The following is a 12,500-nucleotide window of genomic DNA, read 5'->3' as shown; positions in this document are numbered from 1 at the left end:
TCTGGAATGGGGAATTGAAGTAGTGTGTACTTTTATTGAAAGCAGTCTATGTACAGTCTTAACATTTTTTTTCCGGAATTTATTTTTTAATACATATATTTTTTAACCCGCATAGGTAGACTTTGTCTTCTGTTTGTTACAAGTTGAAATAGCGTTGTTAGTGAGAGATGTATGTGTTGCTCCTTGAAACAAATTTTATTTTCCTACAAACGCAGAGAAAAGTGAAATCAGCACCAAGGATGAAATTAAAACGCGGCAAGCTAAAAATGTACAAGGGTAAATGTTGAGATGAATAGAGAGCTTAGTGGGAAGGACATTACCGTATTTATTCGAATAAACGCCCAACCTCGAATTAGCGCCCACCTCGAATAAGCGCCCATCCTAAAGGCAGAAAAAGTTAATAAGCGCCCAGCCTCGAATAAGCGCCCACCCCCTCCTCCTCCCAATCAAACTCAAATAAGCGCTCACCCCCACCCCACCCACTTGAGTGAATAAATTCTAATAAGAGACTTCCCGGAGGACGGAGTTTTCTTCAGAGTATTATACAGAAACCTTTCTTTGTTACTTCTCCGCGTTTTGTTATTAGCATTTATTGTTTTGTTGCAAAATAAACATACTTCACTTGCTGAAAATAGTGAAAATTTAATAAGCGCCCAGCCTCGAATAAGCGCCCACCTCGAATAAGCGCCCACTCTCACGGTCCAAAAATTTAATAAGCGCCCAGGGCGGTTAATCGAATAAATACGGTATTTATATATCTAGTCTGCGAGCAAGCTCTCCGGGGCGTTCTGGCGGCTGGGTGGGAATAGAAAAGAGAGCTTGCAACTGCGTCTCTGGTATTTGAATATCTACGTCAAAAAATGCAATGCGAAATGCTAGTTGGAGGAGATGACATTAGTAATGGCGTCATTACCCTTGGCATGTGTTTTTTAATGTTTGTTTACATTCGCGCTCGTTTCCGCTTCGCGCTGATTGGCGAAAATTTGACAGCTCCGTCGACGAGGAGCCACAGGGGAATTGGAGGTTGAATTCAAATTCCAGAGACGTAGTGTCCAGCTCTCCTTCCTCCTCCCCCACCGCCGCCAGAGCGCCCCGGAGAGGTTACTCACAGGTTAGTATATATCTTAAGATGGAAATATTCGGAAGCTGATCGAACGATCAATTCATTTCTTTACAATGTTACAAGAGTGCTTCAATGCTTTTTCTTTTAAGGTAGGAGTAGGCCCTTTGCAACTCGGGGTTACAGAACCTACAGCAGAACTTAAAGGAGCATAAAACAAACAGTGGCTCTATTTATTATTATTATTATTGTCTCTATTATCACAGTCTTTGCTATTATTATTATTATTATTATAGCTTTGGGAAAAGTCGCTTTTTTTAATACAAACCGTTACAATTTTACAGACTTTCTGAAGCCCCTAAATCTTAGTCGTACGTGTCAACACTTTAGAAGCGGCGTCCTCGCTAACTTACTCGTGCTCTGTTGACCATCTCTAGTATTGTTTAAGTTGTATCTCATGTATTTATATTTTTTGCTTGAAGCAGGTCATGTGACTGTGAGCTGCATAGGGCCTATGGTGTTCCGACTCTCATGTCTTTAACCCTTTAAGCCCTTAGAGTGGTCAGCATCAAATTTCTCCTTGTAATATCAATCCTTTGTAAAACAGAGTGGTCATGAGAATTACGCACATGATCACGCAAGACGAATTTGCTTGATATTTTCTCAACTTCTCCTTACTACTCCTGTAGGAAATGAATAGGGGCATCAAATGGGAATGCAAATTCTGATCTTAGGGTTTAAAGGGTTAAACCCTACCTTTAACAGGAATTTTGATTTTAGCACTCTTGGGAAGTTAGAGGGCCAAGAAAAAGGTTAAAAGATTTTAACTAGGAGGACAGGCAGTTTGTGAATAAATTAGCCTTTCAGCTATGAATTTCAGTCGATTATGGTCAGACTTAAAAAACACTACTCTTTGCTCCAGCCAGGGCTAGCCAATCACAAAGTCGAGCAATCCAGTCAACCAATCTGACTCAAAGACAATAGTAAAGTGTGATGTCATAAAAAATTAAATTTGTGAAATTATGAGATTTTTCGGGGTATTATGAAAGAACATCCAAAAGGACTGCTTGCCAAAAATTAGCATTCCAGGGCAAATTAGCCCAGTTATGCTTTGATGACTCCATGTACAAATCCTTCTAAATTCGACTCCGCTCATAACATCAGGAACCGAATCAAATTTAGTAGGATTTGTGTGGAGTCATCAGAACGGGATTAAAACGGGATTAGAATCCTCGAGACAATTTGCCCCATAATGCTACTGTTTGGCAAGAACGGCCTTTCAGATGTTGTTCTTTCAAAATATCCAAACAAATCCCACAATTTCCCAATTTATATTTTTTACGACGTCATCGCTTTAGAACACTATGGTGCGAAAATGGTTGTGAATAAGTCGGGATTGTATAGATTAAACCTGCGATTGGTCGGGAAATTGGCTCGACATTTTCCTAGCCGATCATCAACGCACTTGAACAACACCAAGACAATCACTAAACACGCTGTGGTTAATAGTAGTTTGGTGGTCTTGCGGACCGTGCTACGTAACGCAAGACACGATAACCAACCCACCCTTTAACCCGATCGGGAGCTTACGCAACGAGAACGTTGAACGTCCCGGACGTCAAAAAATGGCAACCGAAAGTTGAGATTTTCTCTCTCTCAGTGCTCTGACTAGACAAATTGGACAGCGGAAGTTAAAACAGAAGCATTCAGATTCGTTAGGCTGCACCAACTGCATTTTGGGAGCGCTCGCTGGCGCAGCAAAACCCGCCTAAACGCCCCAGAAACGCTTGTTTCGCCGGCCAATAGCAAAGCTACTGAATACATTTCAAGGGAGGTCATTTTCTTCAAAAAGGACCCACGTTTCGCAAGAAGTCAATTAGCGCTCTTTTCCTCCCTTCCTTCCCTTGGAAAGATTTGGATCAGTGTAAGATTCTGAAGAAACTGCCCACCTACCCCTTCCCAAGCCCAACATTTTGTTCTAAGTAGGAAGCTATTGTCAACATTGGGTTACGGGTAGGGGAGGGTCTTGAATATCCCAAGTCTTTCAGGCAAGTGTTAAGTAGATTTAACACACCTAGAGGCGTTTTGCTAGCTCTGCTTTAGAGAAAGACTCTCGGTAACATTTTACTGGTTGTTCTTACTTTTCTGTAAACACACTTTTAGCCTTCTAAACAAGATGTGTGATTGGTCATAAAGTATGAGGGGTAAGTTGTAAAGTAATGTACAGAAATGCAACATAATAGAAGTTTCTTGAAGAGGGGGAAGGGGGTAATGCAGCGATGAATGCGGACTGAAGGCGACTTGTTCAAAAACTTTTTTGAACACGACATTTTTCAAGGAGGACATCTTGCTCCTATCCTCACCAATTTTACTCTCTTGACGTGAGTATTAATCAACTGTGCTAAGCAAGAAGAAATTGTTCTGTTTCTGACACCATGCACTGCCCAATGATTCAAGTTTTTACATCCACTGCTCTGTAATGAAGAATCAGTGGTCCAGAAGAATTTTCCTGAAATAGAAAAAAAATGTTGTGAGCCCGAGTAAACAAGGCTCGGAACACTTCTTTCTTTGCCTCCTCCTATTAAAGGGGTCTCGTTTTTAGAGGAGAGGCGAGCGCCAAACGTGAGTGACACGCGAGTGACTGGTAAAGAAGCGCAAAGGAGCATGGGAAGGAGAAAGAAGAGAGGCGAAATCTCCAACGAAATCTCCTTCCCGCCCAACCTCGTTCCCAGGGTCCTCTCCTACCCATCCTTACAGACCGAGAGAGGGACTAATGATCAGAAAAAAGAATAATAGCCATACCTCTTGGGTGCAGAGATTTTCGCTGATGTATTTTAGAGTTAAATCTTTCCCCATTTCCGTTTTGTCAAACAGGATACCTACCTACAAGAGGATATGTTATTAACGAGTGTGTGAGTTACACTGAAAATACCTGATTGAAAAAACGTTGTCGCTTAAAAAGTATAAACCATGAACGATATGGGTATACCTTCATAAGCAAAGCGAATCCAAAATTCTTTCAACAAAACTTTTCATTTACACCAGCTGCTCGTGCCGATGCAAATCCCTGGAGTAATTTGTTTATAGCATGCCGTGGTCTTTTTATGTCTTCCACAAAAACTTTTGGATCCTATCTCATGATTTTCAAGAGTGGGTTAGCAATATGGCTGCGCTCTTTAACTATAGAGATCTCTGAAGCGCCCGCCACAGGTAAAGATGCGAGCATCCCGTCGCGAAAAGCTTCGATAATCATGTATAATTTTCTGAAAAGAACTTTAACTTTGCAAAGCTAATAAAGTTCTACCGATAAATCTATTAGGTCCCATCGTTCATGGTTTATACTTTTCTAGCGACCACGTTTTTACAATCAGTTGTATAACGAACAATGTGATCAAGGACAACTAATATCCACACTATCCAATCAGAAGACTGCGTAGTCTCTTATTTTCCTTTTCGCTTAACCGTGGCGCGCGAGCGGCAGGAGACGCAGCCGCCAGCCGCGATAAACGAGGGCGTATATCCACGGAAGAGAACTTGACGGATTCAAAGGCGGACTGCAAGTTGCAATCTATACACAGAGTAAAAATCATACGTTTACTCATCCTCATAGAGCCAGGCACGAATTTATAGTAAGACGAGGAACAGTAACAAAACGGAAAAAACTCGACAGCACCTATTTCTTATCCTTAGCTTTGAGAAATTTTGTCTCGCTTCATTATCTATCTCTTGGTCTCCTAGAATGTGAATGTTTGTATTTTTTCCACCATAACCATTTCTGACCACAGGTGTAGACTGCAAAACAGCCTTATTTTGCGTTGGCCATGAATACGAGCACTGATAAAATGAAAAAGTCTAGAATACGGATGGAAACGAAGTGATACAAGCGTGTTTCGGCTTCAGGTGGGCGCGTTTCACTTTTGGCGCGAAACGTCTTACGAGCAGCGATTTAGGTTTGAAAGTGACAAACTAAACTGCAATCTTTTTACCATGTTGGCAGATTCCAAATGTAGTTTAGCTGCCAAAAATCTTTGTATTAAGCCAATGGTGACTTGTGTTGAGAGTCTCATGTATTTCTTCTGAAGTGGCTGCAATCAAATAATAAATCAATCAATCAATCAGTTAGTCAGTCAGTCAATCAGTCAATCAGTCAGTCAATCAATCAATCAATCAATCAATCAATCAGTGAGTCAGTTAGTCAGTCAGTCAGTCAATCAATCAATCAATCAATCAATCAATCAATCAATCAGTGAGTCAGTTAGTCAGTCAGTCAATCAGTCAGTCAGTCAATCAATCAATCAATTAATCAATCAATCAATCAATCAATCAATCAAACAATCAGTCAATAAATAAAAAATTCACTCCCATTTATTCCCTCAACGCTGCATACGTTTTTGCCTTTTAATAACATTCTTTAAGTTCTAAACCCCACCCTTGCCCTTTTGAGAGTAGCGAGCCATTCAAAAACAACAACTAACAACAACACAGATACATTTATGGTGCAAATGAGCGCAGGGCATCAATTGGGCATTTATTTCTGCTTTCGTCAAATATTCTGATTTGTTCAATATTGCATACAAGTCTTTATGAGACTCCAATGGCTTATTGACCTATTTCAAAACTAAAAAAGAAACAACGTCAACATTTACCTGTATTTTTGCTGGGCCACCACTTCCATCTCTGCAATTTTAACAAGTAAACAATAACATTATCATCCAGCCACATAGAAATGAAGTTATTTATAGTTAGTAATACTAATATCTATTTATATATTCTATACATTACATTACACTTGATTTATATAGCGCTATTTTCGAGCCTACAAGCAAGCAATGCCACGCGAGTGCGCACTGGCTAAGCTGGCTAGATACGTCCAGAAAAAAGTCCACAAAACAGTGCTAATTACATGCCTGGACAATTTACATCTGGCATGTAAGATATACTGTATAATGCAATAATCTAATTAAAACCTAATATTTTATTAAGCCTCTTCTTAACACACATGATATTAGCCCTTTTAAGAAGACGTATATCTGGGTGATGTATTCAGACAGGAGGACTGGAGTTAAACATCAGTTCATTTATCAGTAGATGTTTATTACGCATATAATATCTCCTAGTAAGTACATGCACTGTGATTGGTAAAATTATGTTGCTGGCCATATTTCAGTATACTTCCCTAACATATTCCCTTTCCCAAATGCCAATTAACCTCTGAGATAAAACAATTTTTTTACTAGCCTCATACTCTCAGTCGATACTTAACGTTACAGATCCTCATTTTCCCCATTGATTTAGCGCCAGTCCACTTCACAAAGCGGCCATAAATCAATGGCAAAAAAACTTGGTCTGTAACTCACAGTACATACCTAGAACTCAATTAGTACCGGTACATAATACAGCGGAACCCAAGTTTATTGTAAAAACCACCCCTGGGCGAACTTGCTATTACACTGTCTGATAACATTCTATTTGGTCAAAAAAGAAGTGAACATCTTGCAGTGGCTTTTCATGTACATTTGTTACATCTTTTCCAGGTATTTGTTTGTGGAAACAATGTTATCTTTCAGAGAGTTTCATGCTCTCTTAAGCCTAGTTAAATAATCTATACAGGTGTATCACTTCATCTTGCAACTAATTTAAGGTAAAAAAGTAAGGTAAAAGGCGCACACGAGCCAAAGGCCCGCAAACAGCAGGAGCTTATTCTGGTTTCGTTAGAATGATGCATGCCTAGGAGTATTGCTACTCTCCCTGGACGGGATGCTAGTCCATCACAGGGCTACCCCTCCCCCCTCCCCCCAGCAGTATGCTGCTGGTACCCATTTATACACCTGGGTGAAGAGAGACAAATTGGAGTAGAGTTCCTTGTCTAAGAAAACAAGGGGACAGGTGAGGCTTGAACCCCAGACCTCCAGATCCAGAGTTTGAGGTGTTAACCACTCTACCACACAGCCTCCATCTCACAACTATTAAAAGGCAGGGTTTAGTCACAAATTATTTCACTAACCTAAATGTCTCAAGTTGAAGAGAGATTTGTTCATCTGTTCTATGATAGTTTTTTGTTACTTTTGGTTTGCTTATTTTTTTGGGTAATGATGCTGTTTGTTTCTTGACGGCATTTGATGGTCCTGGTACAGATAAAGCCTGACAAGCTACAACAGAAAAAAGACAAACAAACAATAAAAAACAGAACTATCAATAATTAACAAGTATTATTTCTTGACACCACCTTGTGTTTGTTACATAATTCCTTTCTGCGTTATATGCGATGGACACGAGAGCCAGAGCCATAGAAATGGTACAAAAATGACAAATTTAAATTGCAATTTATAAAACATTTTCTTGATCCCACATTATAGCAATTACATGGAAATGCATGTAGTTGGAGCAGGGCCAGACCAAACAGACAGAAAAAAATATAGATTTTATAATTATTTTAAGCACTGAGAATAGTCCAGTTTCAAATTAAAAATTACAGCTGAATACAAACATTAACAACACATTCATACAGGGTTAGCCTTGACGTAAAGTAAAATATTCAGAAATTCTGGCAAGTAAGTGTTTGAAATTTGAATATACACAATAGACAGAGTAATAAACAGGTCTTTTTCTCGTTGGACTTTGTGAATATATTACTTCATATTGAGGCTAAGGCTGTAAAAAATGCGTATTCACTTCTTTAATTCAGTAGTCATAGTGAACTCGAAAATGGACTATTATAGAACTGAAGCCGGGCAGATAATAATATTATCATTTCTTAAAATCAGCGGAAATACCTCTGGGGGCTGGATATGGTATCTGCCTATCTTTATAGAACTTGCATTCTCTGCGCCTTTCCTCTGAAATCAAAGAAACAGGATGCACTAATCAACAAAGTTATATAAGTAGCTGGGTTTACTTAACTTCTGGGTTCAGTCCAGCCTCCTATAGGGACTAGCTGGAGAAGCATGAAACAGCCTAAAGGCACCTGAAGTTTCAGTAGCCGCATTAGAAGGGGGGGGAGGGTGGGTGGTTTGGTGTCACTTTTCAGAATGAGAATCAAAACACAAGGGACTCTTTCAGGAACATGTGTAGTGACTCGTCTACTAAATAAATTTGATTTGAAGAATTACCAATGGCTGCATAAAACTTCTACGGCAAATACACAATGTACAAAAAGGACATTGACACAAGAAAGTCCTTGATCTGTGTAGTACTTATAGAGTTACTAAAAATTGAGATCCGACAGCATGGCAATTAGCGGTCACTTACAGGAAGCTAAAACAACCCCAAACTTGTTCATTTTTCTTACGTCAGGTTTCAACAATTACCGGTATAGGGCTTTGATGCGCAAAGTCTTTGTTGTTGAATTGGGTGCATGGTCATTTAATATGGGAAGTGATTGCTTATGAGACATGGTCGCACATGGGGTTTAACTGTTAGTAGTAATTTCTTAAGATGAACCACAGCCCAAAGCATCAGGGATGTTGCTTTAGTCACTCAGTCCAGTACATTATTAATAATTATTTATGACCCCCTTCCCCCCCCCTCCCCGGCTTCTTTGCAATACCTGTAGTATACACACCAATATAACCTTACACATTTCACAGTCTCTAAAGTACTTCTTTTTCTGGAATCAGAAGTCATCATTTTAAACAAGAATTTTTTTTATTGGCCTTCCTTCTCTTTATTATTCTTAACTATTCCAGGTGATACCGGTATTTTATATTTGGCTGATTATTTAACCTTCACCCCTGGATATTGCTTACCAGAAAAATCACAAAAAATCAATTTTATTTCCGTTAAAATCTTGAGAAAAAAAATAACAAAGTAAAACAACAGAATTGTGTCCACAGATTTTTGAAATTAAGGTGACAAAATTAATAACATTGACAAAACTTAGGGTAAAAGTGAAAGGTTCAATTAATTGTATCATCTAATCAGAAACTTACAGAAACTAATAGGATAGTCAGTGTCTTATGATCACTTCATGTGAGATATTTCAGGCAATGTCTTGAATCAGTTTTGAAAAAGATTAATATTAACCATGTTACTCTTAATGCTAGCTCACCCCTTTCAATCCTTGGAAGAAGCTTGTAAACAATATCTTGCATAGTTCTGTCAAGTCTGTGAAGAGAATGTGATTCACATCATTTCTAGTATAATATAACCATAACCATAGGGGAAACATATGAATAAAGAATTTAAAGTCCAGAATACCCAGCACATATGTTTTTTCCAAAACCGAAACGTGAGATTGCGGGATCCCACCTGGTGGGATCTGCTAAGATCATCAACAGGGAGATGAGGCACACCAGTTTTGATTGTACCCGACAACGCCAAAACCTTTAAACTGGTAAAGCTCTCAAGACACTTTGCAAGCATTGCAAAATCGCAAGTGATCAGGAGACAGTGATTTTCGTGTCCGGTCGTACTCATAACTGCAGCAGGTCTCCCAGGTGAGCAGCCTCTGGTCGATAGAACAATGTAGACTAGTCTCAAGATCATTGTCTCCCTGATTGCCTGGGGGAATATTTATCAATATTAATACTGGAGAAGGGTTTCACTACAATCATAAAAAATAAGAATTGCTCCAGACTGAAACTTTGACCTAAGCGTCTTAGCACTCATGGTACAGCACAAAAAACAACAAATGATATAGGCAAATCCGCGATAAAACCTCGAAAAAACTATTGTGCTCTGAAATTTCCATTAGCAACGGCGGACAGCAAAAAAGCAACTGACAAACAACAATGAGCACGTGACTCAAAACAACCCCTTGGGCCCAGGTCTCAGCGGTGTGCGAGAAAACATTTTCCACCTACCGGTATTTTGTTCCTCAGCCAGTGGAAAATACAACTTACTTAAAATTAATATTAATTTTTACCTGATATTATAAAGTGGTTGTGTCTCATGAATAACAGTGTTGCATGTTGGACATTGATTAACAAGTTCAATATGTCTCACAAGGCAGCTCTTACAAACTAACAAAATAAAATGTAAGACAAAATATTTAAGAATAGATCAAAACATGTTATTGATCTCAGTACTGGTTTGGACTGTACTGAGGAATATTGGCACAAAATAATAAAGGTATACATGATAACAACATTCATAATTTTTTGAAAAGATGTTATTCTGCAGAGACTTTGGGGACTTAAATTTACAGAGACATGTACTTTTGCAGAAAGCTCGTTATTTCTGAAATGCATTAGCATTTTCGTTTTTCAAAAGAAATTAGCTGTATGATCTACAACTATTAAGCTTTCAGAAGTAGTACAGTGTGTAGGGCTAGAAGTGCTTTAGAGCAATCTGCATGAAGACGGTTCTGAAGGTAGGATGATACCTTTAATAATACAATGTATTCACTACAAAGTGCCCCAACCCCCTTGATTCAAGAGTTAATTGCACCCTACACTGCTGTGATGAATATTTTTAATTATTGCTTTGGACAAAATATTATGATAATAATGACATGATTTGGGGCTCGAAAAAAGTCCTATCCAGTAATTCCGGACAAGTAGGATTTCTTGCTGGTCCATGCAAGTCATCCTCTAACAAAATGGAGATGAGCAAGAAGTGAAAGCTGATTGGACCCGCTGGAATTTAAGCTCTTACAGATGGTTGATTTATAGGGAAACAGACCTCAAAATACATTTCTGTGTACTGCATGAATCTTTTGTACCTTTTAAGCTGTTCTTATCATTTTTGAACTGAGCAAAGAAAAAGGAAGAAAGAAATCAGTGTTATTCACAAGAAGAAGACAATTTATATTACATCACCCCTAAATACAAGTAAGTGCTGCCCTTGACTTTAGCGCCCACTGATAATTCAAAGTTGCAGCCATGAGATGGACTCCAAATGAGAGAAGGAAAAGAGGCGGCAGCCAATTAAATCCACCTGGTGGAGAATAGTGATGATCAGGAATGAGCTGGAGGAGACATGGAGCAAAGCGCAGGCCAAAGCTCAGGATGACAGGCTTAAAAGTGCCGAGGTTTTATTGTGGCCTTTTGTCCCAGCTGGGATGAGGAGGTTGAGTGAGTGAGTGAGTGAGTGAATGCTTTGCCACTTTTGAGAAACTGTGAAGTCCTAGTTTATGTTCACAGAATCTACAGCTACTATCTCTAGCCAATATTCCCTAGTCTATCCCTCATACTAGGTCAATACGAAAGTCATGCAAATTCGTGGACTTACAAGTGTGCAGACATTCTGTTATGGTTGATGCATCAACAAGATACCCATTGCACAATTTGCAGGTTATGTGTTGATTGAGGTTTACCAATGGTAACTTGACACGTTTCTGCAAAAAAACAATGATTTTCATTTTAAACAAATAAGCCAACAGCACCTATCAGCACCATACAGCACCTTACAATAAAATAATTAACAATTAATTTATTGTAAGATGGGCTGATTAGATGGGTGCTGTTGTTTCACTTATAATTTGAACCTAATATAATTTACTGCAGGGTTTGAGCCAGCATTCACACCTTAGGAGACATTTTGTCCTTTCAAGGTCTTATTAGTAGACAAATGATGTTTTTTTACATTTTCTTCTTTTGATATCTGGCTCAAAGTACATAATCAGTACACAACCAAAATTTTGAATCAGGAAATTATGCTAAATTAATTATTGTATCACATTCCCAAATATGGTCATGTTTATCAGGTGTTCATATTATTTTGTTAGTTGCAGCTGTGGAGTATATCCTTCAAGTTAACATAACCTGATCTTTCACATGATTTGGAGAATAACTCTATTTAACCAGCATGCTAAAAGCTTCATCCAAAGATTGCAAAATATGAGAAAGACAATGAGCGAATTTTACCAACACCTTGCAGAACCAAACAGACTGTGAGGTAGAAGTCTGGAATTCTTCCTCACCTTTGTATGAGCACTTCAACTTTCTTTACAAGAAAGAATAATGTTATCAATGTATCACAAGAAAGTCAATGTCTGACTCAGATCTTAGTTTAGTTCAGCGTTTTCTGAAGAGATGTCATAAGCGACATTTCATTTCATATCCAGTAGACTTTCTCAAAAGCAAATAAGATCGCTCTTTTTTATTTTCAGAAATCATAAGCATAAATGGCCACCCCCCTAAGTGGGATAATACCAGAGAGAAAAGAAACAAATTACAAATTACATAAGGTAGGGTGTCTTTTCCCAAAAATAAACACAGAGCACTTTAAGACAACTTTTGCAAATACAATGTAGGTTAATTTGTAAGCATAAGGTTTTAAAATTATAGCTTATATAGGATATGAAATATTTAGTGTGTAGTATCATGGGACATTTTTACGAGTCACGCTGTATTTTGGCGAGCCTGTAGGTGAGTCAAAATACAAGTGACAAGTAAAGATGTCCCACGATACTACACACTAGACTGTCCAATAAGAGGTTTATTATTCAACTCAAGGAGTATAAAATAGAACTCAGTAAATGTGCACGCTTGCCTGGCCT

The 12,500-nt window shown here is 38.6% G+C and overlaps 2 protein-coding genes across 4 annotated transcripts in view; one reads left to right on the top strand and one right to left on the bottom strand.

Moving 5' to 3' along the window:
* LOC140933378 (uncharacterized) overlaps positions 1-12,500 on the top strand; it is a 94,805-nt gene that overhangs the window by 56,371 nt on the left and 25,934 nt on the right. The gene's annotated exons all lie outside the window — the stretch shown is intronic.
* The window catches only part of LOC140933381 (polycomb group RING finger protein 3-like), a 136,269-nt gene continuing 126,938 nt past the window's right edge, over positions 3,170-12,500 (bottom strand). For 2 of the 3 annotated variants that reach the window (XM_073382929.1, XM_073382928.1), the window contains exons 2-10: positions 11,231-11,336; positions 9,924-10,020; positions 9,108-9,163; positions 7,834-7,896; positions 7,065-7,209; positions 5,707-5,737; positions 5,047-5,145; positions 3,863-3,943; positions 3,171-3,569 (exon numbers count right to left, since the gene is read on the bottom strand). In XM_073382929.1, the coding sequence (XP_073239030.1) occupies positions 3,513-3,569; positions 3,863-3,943; positions 5,047-5,145; positions 5,707-5,737; positions 7,065-7,209; positions 7,834-7,896; positions 9,108-9,163; positions 9,924-10,020; positions 11,231-11,336 (735 nt within the window). In that variant the 3' untranslated portion in view covers positions 3,171-3,512. Of the gene's footprint in view, positions 3,570-3,862; positions 3,944-5,046; positions 5,146-5,706; positions 5,738-7,064; positions 7,210-7,833; positions 7,897-9,107; positions 9,164-9,923; positions 10,021-11,230; positions 11,337-12,500 lie in introns of all 3 variants that reach the window. The other variant, XM_073382930.1, reaches the window with a different exon arrangement.

The sequence above is a fragment of the Porites lutea genome, chromosome 4, assembly GCF_958299795.1.
Source record: "Porites lutea chromosome 4, jaPorLute2.1, whole genome shotgun sequence".
Classification (NCBI taxonomy): Eukaryota; Metazoa; Cnidaria; class Anthozoa; order Scleractinia; family Poritidae; genus Porites; species Porites lutea.
This window is presented reverse-complemented; position numbering and strand designations above follow the sequence as displayed.